Source organism: Oncorhynchus mykiss, chromosome 19, assembly GCF_057628025.1.
Source record: "Oncorhynchus mykiss isolate SJ-2025 chromosome 19, ASM5762802v1, whole genome shotgun sequence".
NCBI lineage: Eukaryota > Metazoa > Chordata > Actinopteri > Salmoniformes > Salmonidae > Oncorhynchus > Oncorhynchus mykiss.
Window position 1 is genome coordinate 61,420,522 of NC_143040.1, and position 23,319 is coordinate 61,443,840.

Below are 23,319 nucleotides of genomic sequence, written 5' to 3' on the forward strand. Positions count from 1 at the left end.
GTTCGACAACGTTTGGCAACTGAATGTGGCCCTAGTTGATTTTAGCAGTCAGAGATATAAATGGCCAGAGATAAGGTTCTGACCACACTGACAGTGAATGTCAATTCATGGGTTCTAATGTCTCATTTATAAAATAAGTGTATATTTCTATTGCACGGTCCAAAGCAAGACTTCTTTGGATGCGTAACGAATTGTGAAAAATATTCGCTTCATATGGTCAATAATGAAGGTAGACTTTGGCCGAAAATACATATAAAAGCCATTGTATGGATGCACGGCTGTTATGTGGTAGGAGACAAAAGGAAAAAAGCTGACTGCTTTATGCGTGTCATTACGGTAGGGCTATATTACTGCCCTTGGCACGCTCTCATCAGCAGCACAGATGTCAGTAGTGGGACGTACTTAGAAAGGGTGCGGGTTTGGCGCAGTGGAAATTATAGGCGACTGCTATCACCAAGTCGGCCATCTGTGCACTGGGTTTTATCTTCGTGTTTCGAATTTGAAAAACACAGTCGACAATAGGGATTTTATCGAATTGAATCGATATTTATTTAATTATTTAATAGATAGCACAATGAGCTCTATCAACGTGAATAAGTTAAAGGTAAACGAGTTGAAGGACGAGTTGAAGAAGAGGCAGCTGTCGGACAAGGGGCTGAAGGCGGATCTTATGGACCGGCTGCAGGCCGCGCTGAATGAAGAGGCTCTAGCCAGAGGAGCTGAGGCCGGGGAGAACGGCGGCCAAGGCGAAGGGGCTGTCGGCCTGAATGACATGGGCGAGGAGGACTTGGATGAAGACCTAGTTGAGGAGAGGATGGAGGCGGGCGGAGTAGAGGATGAAGATAGGTGCGAAGGGAAAGCAGAGAAAGAATGCGCCAATATCGACGATAATATGGGGGAAGAGGAGGATGCGGGAGTAGATATGGATAAATCCGACGAGGATGAAGATGCTCTACTGAAAGAAGAAGAGGATGATGATGATGAGGAGATGGATAAATTCGATGATGATGATGCTGCACTGGGGACTCTCTCGAGAGAGGGTAAGCGATGCAAGCCAGCTAATCGACCCTGCTGCTATGGTTGCAGCAGCGGCTAGAGTTCACGTCTTGCATGACAGTTCAGAATCAAAGATAGGTCAACTGGTTAGCCTGCTAAGTTTGCCAGCTATGTCGGAACTTCTGCCAGGATCCATGTAGCTAGCTAATTGTAGACAGTGCGCTTTTGTACGGCTGCACTTGACTGGTGTATGTTTTTACGCAATGGTTTTGTGTTCCGGATTTGCATTTCTTCAAGCGGCAGACAAAGATGCGCCGATGTGCAGATGGTCGTTGGCTAGCTAGCTACCATTAGCTGCTAAAGTGCAAAACAGTGGCTCCTACTGGCGAGAGAGAACGCAGCAGGCTGACTATCTTTTCCCGTGAGACGGTTTGTTATTCCATAGATATAAATACGTCTATGCGCATAGCCTAGGTTTATAACGTTGGTTTTAGGAAATGTGAAGTTATCTAGCTCGCTGCCAGTCGTAATCTAGCTTTATTTTTTTATTAACATTTTATCAACACGGTAAATACTAAGTTAATATTTGGTCAAGGCTGTCATGGCTGTAGAAACTGAAAATGTGTGGTACACATCAATATCCATTTATATTGGGGGGGGGGGGGGGGTGGGTACGAACTGGTATTAAAGACGGGGGTACTAACTGGTATTATTGCTCCTGATGGGCCTTTGTTATTCATGGCTCCAGATCACCATATCTTTAATTATTTTCAGATATCCTCTTCCCTTTGTAGTCCATACATTGCAACTCATGTAGATACCTGACAAATCAAAACACCTAACTTGCCACCTAGCTGAACTGTGTGGACCATCATGTAACACCTGGGTCCTACACTTGGGGGGCGGGACGCACCTCAATACCTGCTTTGTTATTGTTTTATTTCCAAAGGGGATGCGGACAAAGACACGAGCGCTGAGCAGAAGAATAAGAAGGGTGTTAAGAGACGCCGGGAGGAACATGGAAGGGGCTACTTTGAGTTTATTGAAGAAAGCAAGTACAGCCGGTAAGGATGGTGCAGTAGCCGGGTTAACCCTCGGTTAGCTCCGAGTCACCCTGGCCTGCACAACTCCCAGCTCTCTGCCTTATCGAACTGCTGTGTTGACATTAACAGCCAACACAGTCCTTAATGCTAGCCCTGACCCCTGCTGCTAAGAAACATATTTTTTTTCCATTTACCTCTACATGGGTATTACCTTACCTGTTATTACTGAATACAGGGTTGACAATATGCATGCAAAGCCCAACTGTAGTGTAGATAATGGTGGTTGGTGCTATAGCTAGTTTGTGATAGGAATGGTTATGGGGTGGTCTGCAGGGATGCTATATTGAATGGGAAGGTCTGGATGCCGCTGGGAGGGTGCCTGACCTACACACTGTGGGACAAAAGAGAGGCGCGGTGGGACAAAGAAGGTGGGGGTGTGTCTGTAGAAGAAGTGCACCAATTAAGTATCTGTCTGACTCTCTCTGTCGGTCCAGTTGTGTTGAACTTGGAAAACTTTTATATGCTTTCTTTTTTCCCAATGGTAGGATGCAATAAAAGTGTGAATGAGTGTGAGTGAGTGAGAGTGATTGATTATTGGCCTCTAATATTGATTAAATTCTCTCCTTACTACAGGCCATTGTCTTTGATACATGTGTTATAAACAGCTTCACTGGTTAGCAGATATACAGCTATTCTGTAGCTCAACAAATCTAATGGCAGTGTTTTTATAACTTCATTTTAAACCTATATGATTCAGGATTTTTGAAAAATAACTCTATCACACAGCTTCCCTAATGGCAAACAGAGCTAAATAACTTGACAGTTTTCTAGAGTGGGCATCCTCATCTAAAGTATAGGAATTGTGTGTATGTTCTGTTGTTCTCGTGATGAGGTATGATCTTCCAACAACGTATATATCCTCACCAGAGAAGAAATGCATATCCAATGATACATTGACATTGGTGAACTTTACATGACGTTCCTGACTAATTGGTTTTATCACGCCCAGCAGTTTCAGACTGAAGAATGTTACAACTTTAACTCCATTGTTGATAAATCCTGCCAGAACTGGTCAAAATGTAGCCTAGTGCAGTCTTTCCCCTAGATTATTCTCTAGTTGTGACTCAAAGGCCCCGAAAGCAACATTTGATAGATTACAATGATAGGTTTAGTTTTAAATTCTGAGTGGTTTGATTTATTAGGATCCCCATTAGCCGACGCCAATGGCAACAGCTAGTCCAACAAATAACAAAAAAGACATTACAGACAGAAGACAATTTGGAATATCCAACACGTTTCTTATAAAAACAAGAGGTGTTGCAGTCAGTTTTTCCTCAACTCTTAGGCAAGAGAGACTGGCATGCACAGTATTAATATTAGCCCTCTGATTACAATGAAGAGCAAGACGTGTCACTCTTTCTAGGCCAGCTGCAGCTTAACTAGGTCTTTCTTTGCAGCACTTGACCATATGACTGGACAATAATCGTAGCTGTTTACATACCACCACAGTCAGAGGCTGGCATTAAGACCGCATTGAATGAGCTGTATTCTGCCATAAGCAAACAAGAAAACGCTCACCCAGAGGCGGCGCTCCTAGTAGCCGCGGATTTTAATGCAGAGAAACTTAAATTAGTTTTACCTAATTTCTATCAGCATGTTAAATGTGCAACCAGAGGAAAAAAAACTCTGGACCACCTTTACTCCACAGACAGAGACACATAAATAGCTCTCCCTCGCCCTACATTTGGAATATCTGACCATAATTATATCCTCCTGATTCCTGCTTACAAGCAAAAATGAAAGCAGGAAGCACCAGTGACTAGATCAATAAAAAAGTGGTCAGATGAAACAGATGCTAAGCTACAGGACTGTTTTGCTAGCACAGACTGGAATATGTTCCGGGATTCCTCCGATGGCATTGAGGAGTACACCACATCAGTCATTGGCTTCATCAATAAGTGCATCGATGACGTCGACCCCACAGTGACTGTACGTACATACCCCAACCAGAAGCCATGGATTACAGGCAACAATCCCGAAATCCCGCTTTGCCTTCAGACGAACCATCAAACAGGAAAAGCATCAATACAGGACTAAGATCGAATTGTACTACACCTGCTCTGACGCTTGTCGGATGTGACAGGGCTTGCAAACCATTACAGACTACAAAGGGAAGCACAGCCGAGAGCTGCCCAGTGACACGAGCCTACCAGATGAGCTAATCTACTTCTATGCTCGCTTCGAGGCAAATAACACTGAAACATGCATGAGAGCACCAGCTGTTCCGGAAGACTGTGTGATCACGCTCTCCGTAGCTGATGTGAGTAAGACCTTTAAACAGGTCAACATTTACAAGGCCGCAGGGCCAGACGGATTACCAGGACGTGTACTGCGAGCATGCGCTGACCAACTGGCAAGTGTCTTCACTGACATTTTCAACCTGTCCCAGCTCTCTGTCCCGGCTACGTCTGTAGCCATGAAGTGCTTTGAAAGGCTGGTCATGGCTCACATCAACACCATTATCCCAGAAACCCTAGACCCACTCCAATTTGCATACCGCCCCTACAGATCCACAGATGATGCAATCTCTATTGCACTCCACACTGCCCTTTCCCACCTGGACAAAAGGAACACCTATGTCAGAATGCTATTCATTGACTACAGCTCAGCGCTCAACACCATATTGCCCTCAAAGCTTATCAATAAGCTAAGGTCCCTGGGACTAAACACCTCCCTCTCCAACTGGATCCTGGACTTCATGATGTGCCACCCCCAGGTGGTATGGGTAGGTAACAACACATCCGCCACGCTGATCCACAACACAGGGGCCCCTCACGGGGGTGCATGCTCACTCCCCTCCTGTACTCCCTGTTCACTCATGACTGCATGGCCAGGCACGACTCCAACTCCATCATTAAGTTTGCCGATGACACAACAGTGGTAGGTCTAATCACCGACAACGACGAGGCATGGCCTCACCTGGCTGTGTGGTGCCAAGCAGAGACCTGGCCGTGTGGTGCCAGGACAACAACCTCTCCCTCAACGTGATCAAGACAAAGGAGATGATTGTGGACTACAGGAAAAAGAGTACGCCCCCATTCTCATCGACGGGGCTGCAGTGGAGCAGGTTGAGAGCTTCAAGTTCCTTGGTGTCCACATCACCAACAAACTAACATGGTCCAAGCACACCAAGACAGTCGTGAAGAGGGCACGACAAAACCTATTCCCCCTCAGGAGACTGAAAAGATTTGGCATGGATCCTCAGATCCTCAAAAGGTTCTACAGCTGCACCATCGAGAGCATCCTGACTGGTTGCATCACTGCCTGGTATGGAAACTGCTCGGCCTCCGACCGCAAGACGCTACAGAGGGTAGTGCGAACGGACCAGTACATCACTGGGGCCAAGCTTCCTGCCATCCAGGACCTCTATACCAGGCGGTGTCAGAGAAAGGCCCTAAAAATTGTCAAAGACTCCAGCTACCCTAGTCATAGACTGTTCTCTCTGCTACCGCACGGCAAGCGGTACCGGAGCGCCAAGTCTAGGTCCAAGAGGCTTCAAAACAGCTTCTACCCCCAAGCCATAAGACTCCTGAACACCTAATCAAATGGCTACACAAACTATTTGCACCCCCCCTCTATTTTACACCACTGCTACTCTCTGTTGTTGTCATCTATGCATAGTCACTTTAATAACTCTACCTACATGTGCATAATACCTCAACTAACCGGTGCCCCCACACATTGACTCTGTACCAGTACCCCTCTACATATTGTCTCACTATTGGTATTTTACTGCTGCTCTTTAATGTTACTTTTATTTCTTATTCTTATCCGTATTTTTTAAACTGCATTGTTGGTTAGGGGCTCGTAAGTAAGCATTTCACTGTAAGGTCTACACCTGTTGTATTCAGCGCATGTTGTAATGAACACGAGGGGAGACAGAGAGCTGGTTTCAAGCGCAGGGCGCAGCAGGTGTTTAATGCAAAGGACCAGAGGAGGAGGCAGGTAGCTGGGTCCAGGGGCAGGCAGAAGGTCATACACAGGAGGAGGCAGGTAGCTGGGTCCAGGGGCAGGCAGAAGGTCATACACAGGAGGAGGCAGGTAGCTGGGTCCAGGGGCAGGCAGAAGGTCATACACAGGAGGAGGCAGGTAGCTGGGTCCAGGGGCAGGCAGAAGGTCATACACAGGAGGAGGCAGGTAGCTGGGTCCAGGGGCAGGCAGAAGGTCATACACAGGAGGAGGCAGGTAGCTGGGTCCAGGGGCAGGCAGAAGGTCAAACACAGGAGGAGGCAGGTAGCTGGGTCCAGGGGCAGGCAGAAGGTCAAACACAGGAGGAGGCAGGTAGCTGGGTCCAGGGGCAGGCAGAAGGTCATACACAGGAGGAGGCAGGTAGCTGGGTCCAGGGGCAGGCAGAAGGTCATACACAGGAGGAGGCAGGTAGCTGGGTCCAGGGGCAGGCAGAAGGTCAAACACAGGGGGTCCAAAAGGGCAACAGTACAGGCAGGGAAAAGGATAGTATGGTAGTCCGGGAGATCAGGCAATAGGTAGATAACAGGAAATCCAATAGGCTGAAGTACAGGTAGGGAATAGGCAAAAGGCGTCGTTAGTGAGGCAGGCTAAAACTATCATACACGGGAAGAGTAAATCGTGGGGAAAACAGAGCTCCGAAAGCCATGCGTCACAAAACAAACAATACCTCACAGTGATGGGGTGCAAAGAACTGAAGTAAATAGTGTGTGATAATGACATATAGGTGTGTGAACAGGTGATTAGAATTCAGGTGATTGGAATCTGGAGAGTGAAAAAAAAAGCAGATCATCTGTTTATTACGGACAGCACTCTCCCCATCTTTACAACCATTGAATCTATATGTTTTGAGCATGACTGTTTACAATCTAAGGTAACACCAAGTAATTTAGTCTCCTCAACTTGTTCAACAGCCACACCATTCATTACCAGATTCAGCTGCGGTCTAGAACTTAGGGAATGATTTGTACCAAATGCAATACTCTTAATTTAAGAGATGTTCAGAACCATTGTATTACTGGCCACCCATTCCCAAACAGACTACCACTCTTTGTTAAGGGTTTCAGTGACCTCATTAGCTGTGGTTGCTGATGCATATATGGTTGAATCATCAGCACATGGACACACATGCTTTGTTTAATGACAGTGGCAGGTTATTGGTAGAAATAGAAAAGAGTAGAGGGCCTAGAGAGCTGCCCTGCAGTACACCACACTCTACATGTTTGACATTAGAGAAGCTTCCATTAGGAATACCCTATTAGATAGAGTTCTATTAGGTGGATAGCTCTGAATCCACGATATGGCAGAGGTTGGAAAGCCATAACACATACAGTGGGGAGAACAAGTATTTGATACACTGCCGATTTTGCAGGTTTTCCTACTTACAAAGCATGTCGAGGTCTGTAATTTTTATCATAGGTACACTTCAACTGTGAGAGACGGAATCTAAAACAAAAATCCAGAAAATCACATTGTATGATTTTTAAGTAATTAATTTGCATTTTATTACATGACATAAGTATTTGATACATCAGAAAAGCAGAACTTAATATTTGGTACAGGAACCTTTGTTTGCAATTACAGAGATCATACGTTTCCTGTAGTTCTTGACCAGGTTTGCACACACTCCAGATCCAGGTTTCGGGGCTGTCGCTGGGCAATACGGACTTTCAGCTCCCTCCAAAGATTTTCTATTGGGTTCAGGTCTGGAGACTGGCTAGGCCACTCCAGGACCTTGAGATGCTTCTTACGGAGCCACTCCTTAGTTGCCCTGGCTGTGTGTTTCAGGTCTGTCATGTACTGTCATGTTGTGTCTTGTTTCTGTCCTTTCCCTTCACCCTGTCTCCCTCTGCTGGTCGTTGTTAGGTTACCTTTTCTTCCCCTCTTTTCCCCAGCTGTGCCTTGTCTCCTCCTAACTACCTCGTCACCCCTTTTCCCACCTGTTCCCTTTTTCCCTCTGATTAGTCCTCTATATCTCTCTCTGTTTCTGCTCCTGTCTTTGTCGGATTCTTGTTTGTGTTGTTCATGCCTGAACCAGACTATCGTCATGTTTGCTGCAACCTTGTCCTGTCCTGTCGGAACCTGCCGGTCCATCTGAGCCTACGTTTTGTTTTGTTATTAAAGAAGCTCTGTTTACGTTAATTCGCTTTTGGGTCCTCATTCACGCACCGTAACAGAAGAATCCGACCAAGAATGGACCCAGCGACTTCGGATCCTCTCCACTCAGCCGTCGAGATCCAGGGAGCGATGCTAGGCAGACACAAGCAGGAATTGTCTGCTGCTCGGCATGCCGTTGAGACCCTGGCCACCCAAGTCTCCAACCTCACAGAACAGGTTCACCATCTCCGCCTCGATCCACCGGCCACTTCCAGGGCTTTCGAATCTCCGGAGCCCAGAATCAATAACCCGCCGTGTTACTCTGGGGAGCCCACTGAATGCCGCTCATTCCTCACCCAGTGTGATATTGTGTTTTCTCTCCAGCCCAACACTTACTCCAGGAGCACTGCTCGTGTCGCCTACGTCATATCTCTCCTTACTGGACGGGCTCGTGAGTGGGGCACGGCAATCTGGGAGGCAAGGGCTGAGTGTACTAACCAGTATCAGGACTTTAAGGAGGAGATGATACGGGTTTTTGATCGATCTGTTTTTGGGGAGGAGGCTTCCAGGGCCCTGTCTTCCCTATGTCAGGGTAATCGATCCATAACAGACTACTCTATTGAGTTTCGCACTCTTGCTGCCTCCAGTGGCTGGAACGAGCCGGCTTTGCTCGCTCGTTTTCTGGAGGGTCTCCGCGCAGAGGTAAAGGATGAGATTCTCTCCCGGGAGGTTCCTTCCAGCGTGGATTCCTTGATTGAACTCGCTATTCGCATTGAGCGACGGGTTGATCTTCGTCACCGAGCTCGTGGAAAGGAGCTCGCGTTCTCCGTTGCCCCCCTCTCCGCATCACTACCATCTTCCTCTGCCGGCTCGGGTGCTGAGCCTATGCAGCTGGGAGGTATCCGCATCTCGACTAAGGAGAGGGAACGGAGAATCACCAACCGCCTCTGTCTCTATTGCGGTTCTGCTGGTCATTTTGTCACTTCATGTCCAGTAAAAGCCAGAGCTCATCAGTAAGCGGAGGGCTACTGGTGAGCGCTACTACTCCTGTCTCTCCTTCAAGATCCTGCACTACCTTGTCGGTCCATCTACGCTGGACCGGTTCGTCAGCTTCCTGCAGTGCCTTAATAGACTCTGGGGCGGAGGGCTGTTTTATGGACGAGACCTGGGCTCGGGAACATGACATTCCTCTCAGACAGTTAAGGGAGTCCACGGCCTTGTTCGCCCTGGATGGTAGTCCTCTCCCCAGGATTCAGCGTGAGACGCTACCTTTAACCCTCACTGTTTCTGGTAATCATAGCGAAACCATTTCTTTTTTAATTTTTCGTTCACCTTTTACACCTGTTGTTTTGGGCCATCCCTGGCTAGTTTGTCATAATCCTTCCATTAATTGGTCTAGTAATTCTATCCTCTCCTGGAACGTCTCTTGTCATGTGAAATGTTTAATGTCTGCTATCCCTCCTGTTTCCTCTGTCTCTTCTTCACAGGAGGAGCCTGGTGATTTGACAGGGGTGCCGGAGGAATATCACGATCTGCGCACGGTGTTCAGTCGGTCCAGGGCCACCTCTCTTCCTCCACACCGGTCGTATGATTGTAGTATTGATCTCCTTCCGGGAACCACTCCCCCCCGGGGTAGACTATACTCTCTGTCGGCTCCCGAACGTAAGGCTCTCGAAGATTATTTGTCTGTAGCTCTTGCCGCCGGTACCATAGTCCCCTCCTCCTCTCCCGCCGGAGCGGGGTTTTTTTTTGTTAAGAAGAAGGACGGGTCCCTGCGCCCCTGCATAGATTATCGAGGGCTGAATGACATAACAGTGAAAAATCGTTATCCGCTTCCTCTTATGTCTTCAGCCTTCGAGATCCTGCAGGGAGCCAGGTTTTTCACTAAGTTGGACCTTCGTAACGCTTACCATCTCGTGCGCATCAGGGAGGGGGACGAGTGGAAGACGGCGTTTAACACTCCGTTAGGGCACTTTGAATACCGGGTTCTTCCTTTTGGCCTCGCTAACGCTCCAGCTGTCTTTCAGGCATTAGTCAATGATGTCCTGAGAGACATGCTGAACATCTTTGTTTCTGTTTACCTTGACGATATCCTGATTTTTTCACCGTCACTCCAGATTCATGTTCAGCACGTTCGACGTGTCCTCCAGCGCCTTTTAGAGAATTGTCTTTTTGTGAAGGCTGAGAAGTGCTCTTTTCATGCCTCCTCCGTCACATTTCTCGGTTCTGTTATTTCCGCTGAAGGCATTAAGATGGATCCCGCTAAGGTCCAAGCTGTCATTGATTGGCCCGTCCCTAAGTCACGCGTCGAGTTGCAGCGCTTTCTCGGCTTCGCAAACTTCTATCGTCGTTTCATCCGTAATTTCGGTCAGGTGGCAGCCCCTCTCACAGCCCTTACTTCTGTCAAGACATGCTTTAAGTGGTCCGTTTCCGCCCAGGGAGCTTTTGATCTCCTCAAGAATCGTTTTACATCCGCACCTATCCTTGTTACACCTGACGTCTCTAGACAGTTCATTGTCGAGGTTGACGCGTCAGAGGTGGGCGTGGGAGCCATTCTTTCTCAGCGCTCCTTCTCTGACGACAAGGTCCACCCTTGCGCGTATTTTTCTCATCGCCTGTCGCCGTCGGAACGTAACTATGATGTAGGAAACCGCGAACTGCTCGCCATCCGCTTAGCCCTAGGCGAATGGCGACAGTGGTTGGAGGGGGCGACCGTTCCTTTTGTCGTTTGGACTGACCATAGGAACCTTGAGTACATCCGTTCTGCCAAACGACTTAATGCGCGTCAGGCGCGCTGGGCGCTGTTTTTCGCTCGTTTCGAGTTCGTGATTTATTATCGTCCGGGCTCTAAGAACACCAAGCCTGATGCTTTATCTCGTCTCTTCAGTTCTTCAGTAGCCTCCACTGACCCCGAGGGGATTCTCCCTGAGGGGCGTGTTGTCGGGTTGACTGTTTGGGGAATTGAGAGGCAGGTAAAGCAAGCACTCACTCAAACTCCGTCGCCGCGCGCTTGTCCCAGGAACCTTCTTTTCGTTCCCGTTCCTACTCGTCTGGCCGTTCTTCAGTGGGCTCACTCTGCCAAGTTAGCCGGCCACCCTGGCGTTCGGGGTACGCTTGCTTCCATTCGCCAGCGTTTTTGGTGGCCCACCCGGGAGCATGACACGCGTCGCTTCGTGGCTGCTTGTTCGGTCTGCGCGCAGACTAAGTCCGGTAACTCTCCTCCTGCCGGCCGTCTCAGGCCGCTTCCCATTCCCTCTCGACCGTGGTCTCACATCGCCTTAGATTTTGTCACCGGACTGCCTTCGTCAGCGGGGAAGACTGTTATTCTTACGGTTGTCGACAGGTTCTCTAAGGCGGCTCATTTTATTCCCCTTGCTAAGCTTCCTTCTGCTAAAGAGACGGCACAAATCATCATCGAGAATGTTTTCAGAATTCATGGCCTTCCGTCAGACGTCGTTTCGGACAGAGGTCCGCAATTCACGTCTCAATTTTGGAGGGAGTTTTGCCGTTTGATTGGGGCTTCCGTCAGTCTCTCTTCCGGCTTTCACCCCCAGTCTAACGGTCAAGCAGAACGGGCCAATCAGACTATTGGTCGCATCTTACGCAGTCTTTCTTTTCGCAACCCTGCGTCTTGGTCAGAACAGCTCCCCTGGGCAGAATACGCCCACAACTCGCTTCCTTCGTCTGCGACCGGGCTATCTCCTTTTCAGAGTAGCCTCGGGTACCAGCCTCCGCTGTTCTCATCTCAGTTCGCCGAGTCCAGCGTTCCCTCCGCTCAGGCTTTTGTCCAACGTTGCGAGCGCACCTGGAAGAGGGTCAGGTCTGCACTTTGCCGTTATAGGGCGCAGACTGCGAGGGCTGCTAATAAGCGTAGAACTAAGAGTCCTAGATATTGTCGCGGTCAGAGAGTTTGGCTCTCCACTCAGAACCTTCCCCTTAAGACCACTTCTCGCAAGTTGACCCCGCGGTTCATTGGTCCGTTCCGTATTTCTCAGGTCATTAATCCTGTCGCAGTTCGACTTCTTCTTCCGCGATACCTTCGTCGCGTCCACCCGGTCTTCCATGTCTCCTGTATCAAGCCCGTTCTTCGCGCCCCCACTCGTCTTCCCCCCCCCCCCCCCCCATCCTTGTCGAGGGCGCACCCATCTACAGGGTCCGTAGGATTTTGGACATGCGTCCTCGGGGCCGTGGTCATCAGTACCTAGTAGATTGGGAGGGGTACGGTCCTGAGGAGAGGAGTTGGGTTCCCTCTCGGGACGTGCTGGACCGTGCGCTGATCGATGATTTCCTCCGTTGCCGCCAGGTTTCCTCCTCGAGTGCGCCAGGAGGCGCTCGGTGAGTGGGGGGGTACTGTCATGTACTGTCATGTTGTGTCTTGTTTCTGTCCTTTCCCTTCACCCTGTCTCCCTCTGCTGGTCGTTGTTAGGTTACCTTTTCTTCCCCTCTTTTCCCCAGCTGTGCCTTGTCTCCTCCTAACTACCTCGTCACCCCTTTTCCCACCTGTTCCCTTTTTCCCTCTGATTAGTCCTCTATATCTCTCTCTGTTTCTGCTCCTGTCTTTGTCGGATTCTTGTTTGTGTTGTTCATGCCTGAACCAGACTATCGTCATGTTTGCTGCAACCTTGTCCTGTCCTGTCGGAACCTGCCGGTCCATCTGAGCCTACGTTTTGTTTTGTTATTAAAGAAGCTCTGTTTACGTTAATTCGCTTTTGGGTCCTCATTCACGCACCGTAACAAGGTCGTTGTCATGCTGGAAGACCCAGCCACGACCCATCTTCAATGCTCTTACTGGGGGAAGGAGGTTGTTGGCCAAGATCTCGCAATACATGGCCCCATCCATCCTCCCCTCAATAAGGTGCAGTCGTCCTGTCCCCTTTGCAGAAAAGCATCCCCAAAGAATGATATTTCCACCTCCATGCTTCACGATTGGGATGGTGTTCTTGGGTTTGTACTCATCCTTCTTCTTCCTCCAAACACGGCGAGTGGAGTTTAGACCAAAAAGCTCTATTTCTGTCTCATCAGACCACATGACCTTCTCCCATTCCTCCTCTGGATCATCCAGATGGTCATTGGCAAACTTCAGACGGGCCTGGACATGCGCTGGCTTGAGCAGGGGGACCTTGCGTGCGCTGCAGGATTTTAACCCATGACGACGTAGTGTGTTACTAATGGTTTTCCTTGAGACTCTGGTCCCAGCTCTCTTCAGGTCATTGACAAGGTCCTGCCGTGTAGTTCTGGGCTGATCACTCACCTTCCTCATGATCATTGATGCCCCACGAGGTGAGATCTTGCATGGAGCCCCAGACCGAGGGTGATTGATCGTCATCTTGAACTTCTTCCATTTTCTAATAATTGCGCCAACAGTTGTTGCCTTCTCACCAAGCTGCTTGCCTATTGTCCCTATAGCCCATCCCAACCTTGTGCAGGTCTACAATTTTAACCCTGATGTCCTTACACAGCTCTCTGGTCTTGGCCATTGTGGAGAGGTTGGAGTCTGTTTGATTGAGTGTGTGGACAGGTGTCTTTTATACAGGTAACAAGTTCAAACAGGTGCAGTTAATACAGGTAATGAGTGGAGAACAGGAGGGCTTCTTAAAAAAAACGAACAGGTCTGTGAGACCTGGAATTCTTACTGGCTGGTAGGTGATCAAATACTAATGACATGCAATAAAATGCTAATGAATTACTTAGAAATCATACAAAGTGATTTTATGGATTTTTGTTTTAGATTCTCTCTCTCACAGTTGAAGTGTACCTATGATAAAATTATAGACCTCTACATGCTTTGTAGGTAGGAAAACCTGCAAAATCTGCAGTGTATCAAGTACTTGTTCTCCCCACTGTATGTTTTCTCAACAACAATAATATCAAAGGCTGCACTGAAAGTACAGTACAGCTCCCACAATCTTCTTATCAATTTCTTTCAACCAGTCATCAGTCATTTGTGCCAGTGCAGTACATGTTGAGTGCCCTTCTCTATAAACATGCTGAAAGTCTGTTGTTAATTTGTTTACAGTGAAATAGCATTGTATTTGTTAAAACACAATTTTTTCCAACAGTTTGCTAAGAGCTGGCATTAAGCTGATAGGTCTGCTGTTGAACCAGTAAAGGCCGCTTTATCACTCTTGGGTTGTAGAATGACTTTGGCTTCCCTCCAGGCCTGAGGACAAAGACTTTCCTCTAGGCTCAGATTAAAGATATGACAGATAGGAGTGGCCATGGAGTCAACTACCATCCTCAGTAGCTTTCCATCTAAGTTGTCAATACCAGGAGGTTTGTCATTATTGATCGATAACAATCGTGTTTTTAAAACAAAATTCAAACTTGCAACGCTTTTCTTTTATTATCTGTTTTTTTTATACATGAGGAAAATGGCTCACTGTTCGTTGTTGTCATTTCCTGCCTAAGTTTGCCCACTTGAATGAGAGACATGTCCCTCCAGTGTCCTCCCTCGGCTGACCCTTCACCCCTTCATCTTCTCTCTTCCAGGGCCAAGTCCCCCCAGCCCCCGCTGGAGGAAGAGGACGAGGAGTTTGACGACAGCACTGTCTGCCTGGACACCTGTGAGTACACACACACACACCTGACCACATGTGAGTACACACACACAGACCTGTCCACATGTGAGTACACACACACACACACACCTGACCACATGTGAGTACACACACACACACACACACACCTGACCACATGTGAGTACACACACACACCTGACCACATGTGAGTACACACACACACACACCTGACCACCTGTGAGTACACACACACACACCTGACCACATGTGAGTACACACACACAGACCTGACCACATGTGAGTACACACACACAGACCTGTCCACATGTGAGTACACACACACACACACACCTGACCACATGTCAGTACACACACAGACCTGTCCACATGTGAGTACACACCTGACCACATGTGACTACACACACACACACACCTGACCACCTGTGAGTACACACACACACACACCTGACCACCTGTGAGTACACACACACACACCTGACCACATGTGAGTACACACACACAGACCTGACCACATGTGAGTACACACACACAGACCTGTCCACATGTGAGTACACACACACACACACACCTGACCACATGTCAGTACACACACAGACCTGTCCACATGTGAGTACACACCTGACCACATGTGAGTACACGCACACAGACCTGACCACATGTGAGTACACACACAGACCTGTCCAATTGTGAGTACACACACAGACCTGACCACATGTGAGTACACACACACTGACCTGTCCACATGTGAGTACACACACAGACCTGTCCACATGTGAGTACACACACAGACCTGACCACTTGTGAGTACACAGACAGACCTGACCACATGTGAGTACACACACAGACCTGTCCACATGTGAGTACACACCTGACCACATGTGAGTACACACACAGACCACATGTGAGTACACACCTGACTACATGTGAGTACACACAACACACAGACCTGACCACATGTGAGTACACACCTGACCACATGTGAGTACACACACAGACATGACCACATGTGAGTACACACACACAGACCTGACCACATGTGATTACACACCTGACCACATGTGAGTACACACACAGACCTGTCCACATGTGAGTACACACACAGACCACATGTGAGTACACACACACAGACCTGACCACATGTGAGTACACACACAGACCTGTCCACATGTGAGTACACACACAGACCACATGTGAGTACACACACACTGACCTGTCCACATGTGAGTACACACACAGACCTGACCACATGTGAGTACACACACACTGACCTGACCACATGTGAGTACACACACACTGACCTGTCCACATGTGAGTACACACACACAGACCTGACCACATGTGAGTACACACACACTGACCTGTCCACAGGTGAGTACACACACACAGACCTGTCCACATGTGAGTACACACACAGACCTGTCCACATGTGAGTACACACACACAGACCTGACCACATGTGAGTACACACACACTGACCTGTCCACAGGTGAGTACACACACACAGACCTGACCACATGTGAGTACACACACACTGACCTGTCCACATGTGAGTACATACACACTGACCTGTCCACATGTGAGTACATACACACTGACCTGTCCACATGTGAGTACATACACACTGACCTGTCCACATGTGAGTACATACACACTGACCTGTCCACATGTGAGTACATACACACATACCTGTCCACATGTGAGTACATACACACTGACCTGTCCACATGTGAGTACATACACACTGACCTGTCCACATGTGAGTACATACACACTGACCTGTCCACATGTGAGTACATACACACTGACCTGTCCACATGTGAGTACACACACACAGACCTGACCACATGTGAGTACATACACACAGACCTGTCCACATGTGAGTACATACACACTGACCTGTCCACATGTGAGTACACACACACAGACCTGACCACATGTGAGTACATACACACAGACCTGACCACATGTGAGTACATACACACTGACCTGTCCACATGTGAGTACACACACACATACCTGACCACATTTGTGACTGGATAGCTGTGGGTAGAATTTGTACAATTATTGAATAACACCTGCAGCAGTGCACATTTTTTTACTTGAACTGTGAAGTTCACAATAGTGTTTGTGTGTGTGTGTGTGTGTGTGTGTGTGTCTGTGTGTGTGTGTGTGTGTGTCTGTGTGTGTGTGTGTGCGTGTGTGTGTGTAACCACAGATAACAGTGACCTGCACTTCAAGGTGTCCCGGGACCGTTACAGCGCGTCATCCCTTACCATGGAGAGCTTTGCCTACCTGTGGGCTGGAGGCAGGGCTTCCTACGGAGTAGCTCAGGGCAAGGCCTGCTTTGAGATGAAGGTGAGGAGAGATATCACCATCAACAACACACACACGTGGTCAATCAATCTATCAAGTTTATCTTATAAATCCCTTTTTACATCAGCAGTTGTCACAAAGTGCTTTACAGATATTCAGCCTAAAACCACTGATGATGATGATGATGGTCTGAACAGAACATCATGACAAACACACAAGCACACACACACAAACACACACACACACACACACACACACACACACACACACACACACACCTCACCCTCTGTGTGTTCTTCCCAGATCATTGAGAAGATCCCAGTGAAACATATCTCCAGTAAAGGCATGGATATCCATGAGGTTCTGGTGGGCTGGTCACTAGCCAATGGAACACTGTTACTGGGTGAGTGAACAATTAGACCAACTAATATAATTCAGTGGACTCCTGATATATGCTCAGGGAACCCCCTGGTGTGTTGTGCTGTTGTATGGTAACTCCTTGTCTGACGTCCTCAGGAGAAGAGGAACACTCGTATGCCTTCTCTGCCAAAGGGAAGAAAACCACCAACTGTGTCACAGAAGACTTCGGAGAGTGCTTCGACGAAAACGATGTCGTCGGATGCCTAATCGTAAGATATTTTAATGATCCCTTTGTCACATTTCGCTCAAAGAGCTAAGCTTTAGCCAGTTAAAAAATGAACATCAACTTACAGATTAAACTGCTGCTGCTTTTTCCACTGATGATGATGTTCGTCCTCTCTCCTGCAGAACTTTGAAGGCTCGGAGGTGGAGCTGTCGTTCAATAAGAACGGTCAGGACCTAGGCGTGGCCTTCAAAGTTGACACGGCATCTTTGGACGGACGGCCCCTCTTCCCTCACGTCCTCTGTCACAACTGTGCTGTAGAGTTCAACTTCGGCCAGAGGGAGGCACCACTGTTCGTCCCACCGGCCGGCTACAGCTTCCTACAGCAGGTCCCTGTGAGCAAGAGGGTCCGAGGCCCCAAAGGGCCCGACACCAAGGATGACTGTGAGGTGAGTGAGTGCGTGCTGGTTTTCATGTTGTTGAATGCCCATGTGGTATTTTCATCATTTCCAACTCTCTATCCCACATTTGACAACACATTACTTTGCAGCCATGATTAAAATGTCTCTTACTCTCCCAGGTGATCGTGATGGTAGGCCTGCCTGGCGCTGGGAAGACGGCGTGGGTAACCAAGCACACTCAGGAGCACCCTGGGAAATACAACATCCTGGGAACCAACACCATCCTGGAGAAGATGATGGTGAGTGATGCTGAAAGGGACAGGACAGTTCTACAGTTCAGCTGAAAGAGACAGGACAGTTCTACAGTTCAGTTTAAAGAGACAGGACAGTTCTACAGTTCAGCTTAAAGGAACAGGACAGTTCTATAGTTCAGCAGTTCAGCATAAAGGGACAGGACAGTTATACAGCTCAGCTTAAAGAGACAGGACAGTTCTACAGCTCAGCATAAAGGAACAGGACAGTTCTACAGTTCAGCTTAAAGAGACAGACAGTTCTACAGTTCAGCTTAAAGAGACAGGACAGTTCTACAGTTCAGCTTAAAGGGACAGGAGAGTTCTACAGTTCAGCTTAAAGAGACAGGACAGTTCAACAGTTCAGCTTAGAGGGACAGGACAGTTCTATAGTTCAGCAGTTCAGCATAAAGGGACAGGACAGTTCTATAGTTCAGTTTAAAGAGACAGGAGAGTTCAACAGTTCAGCTTAAAGGGACAGGACAGTTCTACAGTTCAGTTTAAAGAGACAGGACAGTTCTACAGTTCAGCTTAAAGGGACAGGACAGTTCTATAGTTCAGCAGTTCAGCATAAAGGGACAGGACAGTTCTACAGTTCAGCTTAAAGGGACAGGACAGTTCTATAGTTCAGCAGTTCAGCATAAAGGGACAGGACAGTTCACCTTAAAAAGACACCTCACCTTAAAGAGGCAGTTCAGCTGAAAAGAACAGGACAGTTCACCTTAAGAGGCAGTTCAGCTGAAAGGGACAGGACAGTTCACCTTAAAAAGACACCTCGCCTTAAAGAGGCAGTTGAGCTGAAAGGGACAGGAAAGTTCACCTTAAAGAGGCAGTTGAGCTACAAGGGACAGGACAGTTCACCTTAAAGGGTCAGTTCAGCTGAAAGGGACAGCTCACCTTAAAGGGACAGTTCACCTTAAAGAGGCAGTTCAGCTGAAAGGGACAGCTCACCTTAAAGGGACAGTTCACCTTAAAGGGTCAGTTCAGGTTGGAGGGACAGCTCACCTTAAAGGGACAGTTTACCTTAAAGGGTCAGTTCAGGTTGGAGGGACAGCTCACCTTAAAGGGTCAGTTCAGGTTGAAGGGACAGTTCACCCCAAAGTCAGATGACTCCGTACCTCAAAATTCTTTATTCTCCTTTGCCAGATCGCCAGTCTGAAACGCCAAATGAAGGATGTCACCAAACTCACCTCCATCTCCCAGCGTGCACCTCTTTTCCTGGGAAAATTCATTGAGATCGCTGCACGCAAAAAACGCAACTACATCCTTGACCAGGTAACCATGGTTACCCACATTGAAGCTTTTGTTTTTATGTATCGGTTCAATTGTCGTTATTTTTGAATATTTAGATGCCTTGTGAACAAACAACATTTGATTAAGTCAGCATCATCATGAGAAACAAATACTACTTGGTTGTATGGCAGTGTGAGAATGGAATGATTTCAGTAGGTGTATAGTTGGATATGAATTTAACCCTGTACCTGTCTCTCTCTCTCTCTCTCTCTCTCTCTCTCTCTCTCTCTGTCAGACCAATGTGTCGGCCCCGGCCCAGAGGAGGAAGATGTGTCTGTTTGCAGGCTTCCAGAGGAAGGCCGTGGTGGTGTGTCCTACTGACGACGACTACAAGCAGAGGACACAGAAGAAAGCCGAGACGGATGGTAAAGACGTCCCCGAGCACGCCGTACTCAAGATGAAAGGTGAGCTACAACAACCTAGAATACCTGACAAACATAACACCTGTTACCTGTATCAATAACACATGAGAGCTTACATTACATTTGACTCCTTTGGCAGACGCTTCTTTCCGGGCTGACTGACTGATTTGTTAGGGGTTGATATATCTTGCTGTTTCCCTCCCGTCCTCCTGTAGGTATCTACACCCTGCCGGAGCCAGGGGATTGCTTCAGTGAGGTGAGCTTTGTGGAGCTGCAGAAGGACGAGGCCTCCAAGCTGCTGGACTTGTACAAGGAGGAGAGTCGCTCCGCCCTGCCCCCAGAGAAGAAGGCCAACCAGGGGGGCACGCCACCCAAGAGAGGGGGCAACCACCGCGGCCGTGGGGGCAGAGGGCAGGGGCAGTGGGGAGGTGGTCAGGGGCAGAGGGGGGGCAGAGGAGGCTTCCAGATCAGAGGCAACTTCAGGGGAGGTGAGCAATGTGTATTTGACTCTGTAAATAACTCTAATACTTGAGGTGTATGTTTGTGTACTTGGTATGTACAATATATATTGTTCTGTGTGTTTGTCTCTGCCCAGGCCCAGGACCTCGTGGTGGATTCAGTCGTCCCCCCAGAGGTTTCCTCCCTCCTCCGGCCTTCCGAGGGGGCTTCTCCAACCGGGGCAACTTCAACAGGGGGAGCGGGGGCATGCCCAGCAGAGGGGGTGCACCCAGGGGGGGTCCTGGAAGGGGCAACATGAGGAACATGGGGGGTAATAGGGGAGGCAATATGTACCGAGGCAGCATGACCCGCGGAGGAGGTGGAGGTGGAAGAGGACGTGGGGACAACAGGGGCAACTTCACACAGGTGGGTCACTAGTTACTATACCTGATAGTGTCCTTGACTAGGACTACACCGAGTCTGACTCTATCAGCTAGAGTGGATTGTTGGATTATTTCATTTCTATATAGTTTTCTGAATATAACAACAACATACAGTACATTTGTACTGGAGGTCAGCTGGCAGTCCCAGGTGTCTGATGGCTGTTGTGTTTTCCGCAGAAGTTCAGAGGCAGAGGAGGCAACAATCGCAGCTTCAACAAGAACAGCAACTTTGGCATGAACAAGGCCCAGGCCTTCAACCAGAGCTGGCAGCAGGGGGTATGTACTGCTCCTGATGTAGCTGGACGTAGCGCAGCACAGGCTGGGCAATGTTTGCACCTTAGGACCTATGGAATGGTTCAAAACTCTTACCTTTAACCTCTGTCTTCCATCTTTAGTTCTGGAACCAGAAGCCATGGAGCCAACAGTACCACCCAGGATACTACTGAGCATGTGCGGTAGAGAGACTGACTGACAGCACACAGACACACCCCCTCACTACAAACCCCGTCCACCCCGGCGCATACGCGCCAACTCCCGTTACGCTCCATTTTACCTTCTCCCCTCCTCCTTTTTCCTCTCCTCTTCCTTCGTTTTAGGAAGAAAGAGCATTCCACTGCTGAGATGGACTGCCGGTTCTGAGACAAAGACAACAAACGCTTTCTGGGCTCCTTTACTTTCTGCGTTTTGATTTTGTATATTTGTATTGCTTTTACGTTTCAGAGCCGGAGCTCTCAAGCGTTCGCCTTCAGAAACCTTGGCTTTCATCCAGCATGTGATGTCTCTTAAAAAACTTTTCAGGGTTCTGTGTTTTTATCTGTAAAGATGTACTTTTTACTACAACGATCATGATGATGATGATAGATATTTCTTTCAGATTCTTTGCTTTACATCATGTTGTTTTATGTTTTTAAGAATCAGGAGAGGCTAGCACTCACTTCAGACACATAGCATTTGTGAGGTGTCGTAATTCTAGTCCTGCTGCAAATACGTTTGTTTCTAGTAAGTAAAGTGAAGTTTAAGCTGTAATAAAAAATGATATGCTTAAAAAAATATATATCAGTATAATTTAACGAACAGACAGCCCACATAAACACAGGAATTGCTCTCGATGGTGCATCTTACTTGGTATGCGAATCCATATTTTTGAATGTCAAAGGTGTTAGAAAGGCCTTTGATATGAGAAGCACCGTCTCAGATAGAGTAGCTGTCTTGTTAAAATTAATAAAATGTCTTGCTATATCCTGCATCAGTGGCTCATACATCCAATCTAAAGACCAAGGCCGTCCTTCAGTAAGGCACTCCTTTATCTATCTTGAGTGGTCACTTACTCAGTACTCCGTACCAGAGCAGATGGGCCATTCCATGAGGCCTGGGGCGCGTTTAGTAGAGCACAACGTTATCTAACATTCAGATCAGGGATGGGCAACTGAAGGCCCTCGGACCAATTTCAAAATGTGGTTGTTTATTGTTTGTAATGTCAGTCACTGATAGTCACTCAATTAGCCCATGTCAGCTAAAATGTTTTAGAATGGTAAATTAGTCTAGCGGCCAGCTATCTAAAATGTAATCATGGTTGAATTACCTACCGGAGGGCCCCCATGGATTTGGTTAGTCTCACTCAGATATCAAATTAAAAACAGCTAATTTTCCTCTCCGCCCCATGGCAAAATGAATAGAATGGCAGGAAATCAGTTATAAAATTGCTAAATGTTCTCTACACCCCATGGCTAAATGTGTAGAATGGCACGGAATTAGGATCACTCTGGGATAGAACTGTCCTGAATAGAGCTGACATGAATCCTTACACTACGTGTCCGAGAGGCAGGTTTGTTCTACTAAGTATTTTTTTTTTATCCAATGGGGGTGGGGGTCACAAAAAACTCAGCATGAGGGGCCGCAGTTGCGCCACAGTTCCATTCAAGAAGTACAACAAAAACCACCGTTTTACATCAATGTGGTTCTCTCCAATAAACAATGAAAAATGGGTTTTAAGTGCCAACCTGAAACATTTCACTTTTGGACTTACATGATCAACCTGGTCCTTAGGTTTGTCTGAATGAACCCAGCTTAATACGCTTAAAGATACTACACAGCAATGTAAGAACATTACTGTGTAGAACAAGCCTACCTTTCAGACACTTAGTGTAAGGAATAATGTCCGCTCCATTCATGAGTTCTATCTGCAACGTTCAGTATATTGCATCCTCCTGAACATGACCCTGTTTTCAACACCTCTGATAATCTACTGTTAGCAATAGAACTAGGAGTTCTCCTCAACATCTCTGATAGCCTACTGTTTGCTGTAGAACTAGGAGTTCTCCTCACCACCACTGATAATCTACTGTTAGCAATAGAACTTGGAGTTCTCCTCACCACCTCTGATAGCCTACTGTTAGCAGTAGAACTAGGAGTTCTCCTCACCACCACTGATAATCTACTGTTAGCAATAGAACTATGAGTTCTCCTCACCACCTCTGATAGCCTACTGTTAGCAG

At 47.8% G+C, this 23,319-nt stretch overlaps 1 protein-coding gene across 3 annotated transcripts; it reads left to right on the forward strand.

The window, feature by feature from the left end:
* The first annotated feature begins 375 nt into the window (after positions 1–375).
* On the forward strand, positions 376–22,059 carry hnrnpua (heterogeneous nuclear ribonucleoprotein Ua). 3 transcript variants are annotated; one of them, XM_036955055.2, is made up of 14 exons: positions 376–1,040; positions 1,946–2,060; positions 14,652–14,725; positions 16,917–17,056; positions 17,318–17,417; positions 17,531–17,643; positions 17,783–18,046; positions 18,178–18,297; positions 19,435–19,563; positions 19,817–19,985; positions 20,159–20,431; positions 20,539–20,807; positions 21,002–21,100; positions 21,220–22,059. In XM_036955055.2, exons 1-14 carry the CDS (start codon positions 575–577, stop codon positions 21,268–21,270), a joined length of 2,382 nt encoding a protein of 793 aa, XP_036810950.2. In that variant the 5' UTR covers positions 376–574; the 3' UTR covers positions 21,271–22,059. The 3 variants fall into 3 exon arrangements, with proteins under 3 accessions (XP_036810950.2, XP_036810951.2, XP_090065763.1); XM_036955056.2 differs by having other exon boundaries at positions 21,005–21,100; XM_090209637.1 differs by lacking the exon at positions 1,946–2,060 and having other exon boundaries at positions 960–1,040.
* The last annotated feature ends 1,260 nt before the right edge of the window (positions 22,060–23,319 follow it).

Coding starts and splice junctions, on each gene's coding strand:
- hnrnpua (XM_036955055.2), top strand. CDS start 575: ATGAGCTCTATCAACGTGAATAAGTTAAAGGTAAACGAGTTGAAGGAC. Junction 14,726..16,916: donor CACTGTCTGCCTGGACACCT/GTGAGTACACAC, acceptor GTGTAACCACAG/ATAACAGTGACCTGCACTTC. Junction 19,986..20,158: donor CGCCGTACTCAAGATGAAAG/GTGAGCTACAAC, acceptor GTCCTCCTGTAG/GTATCTACACCCTGCCGGAG.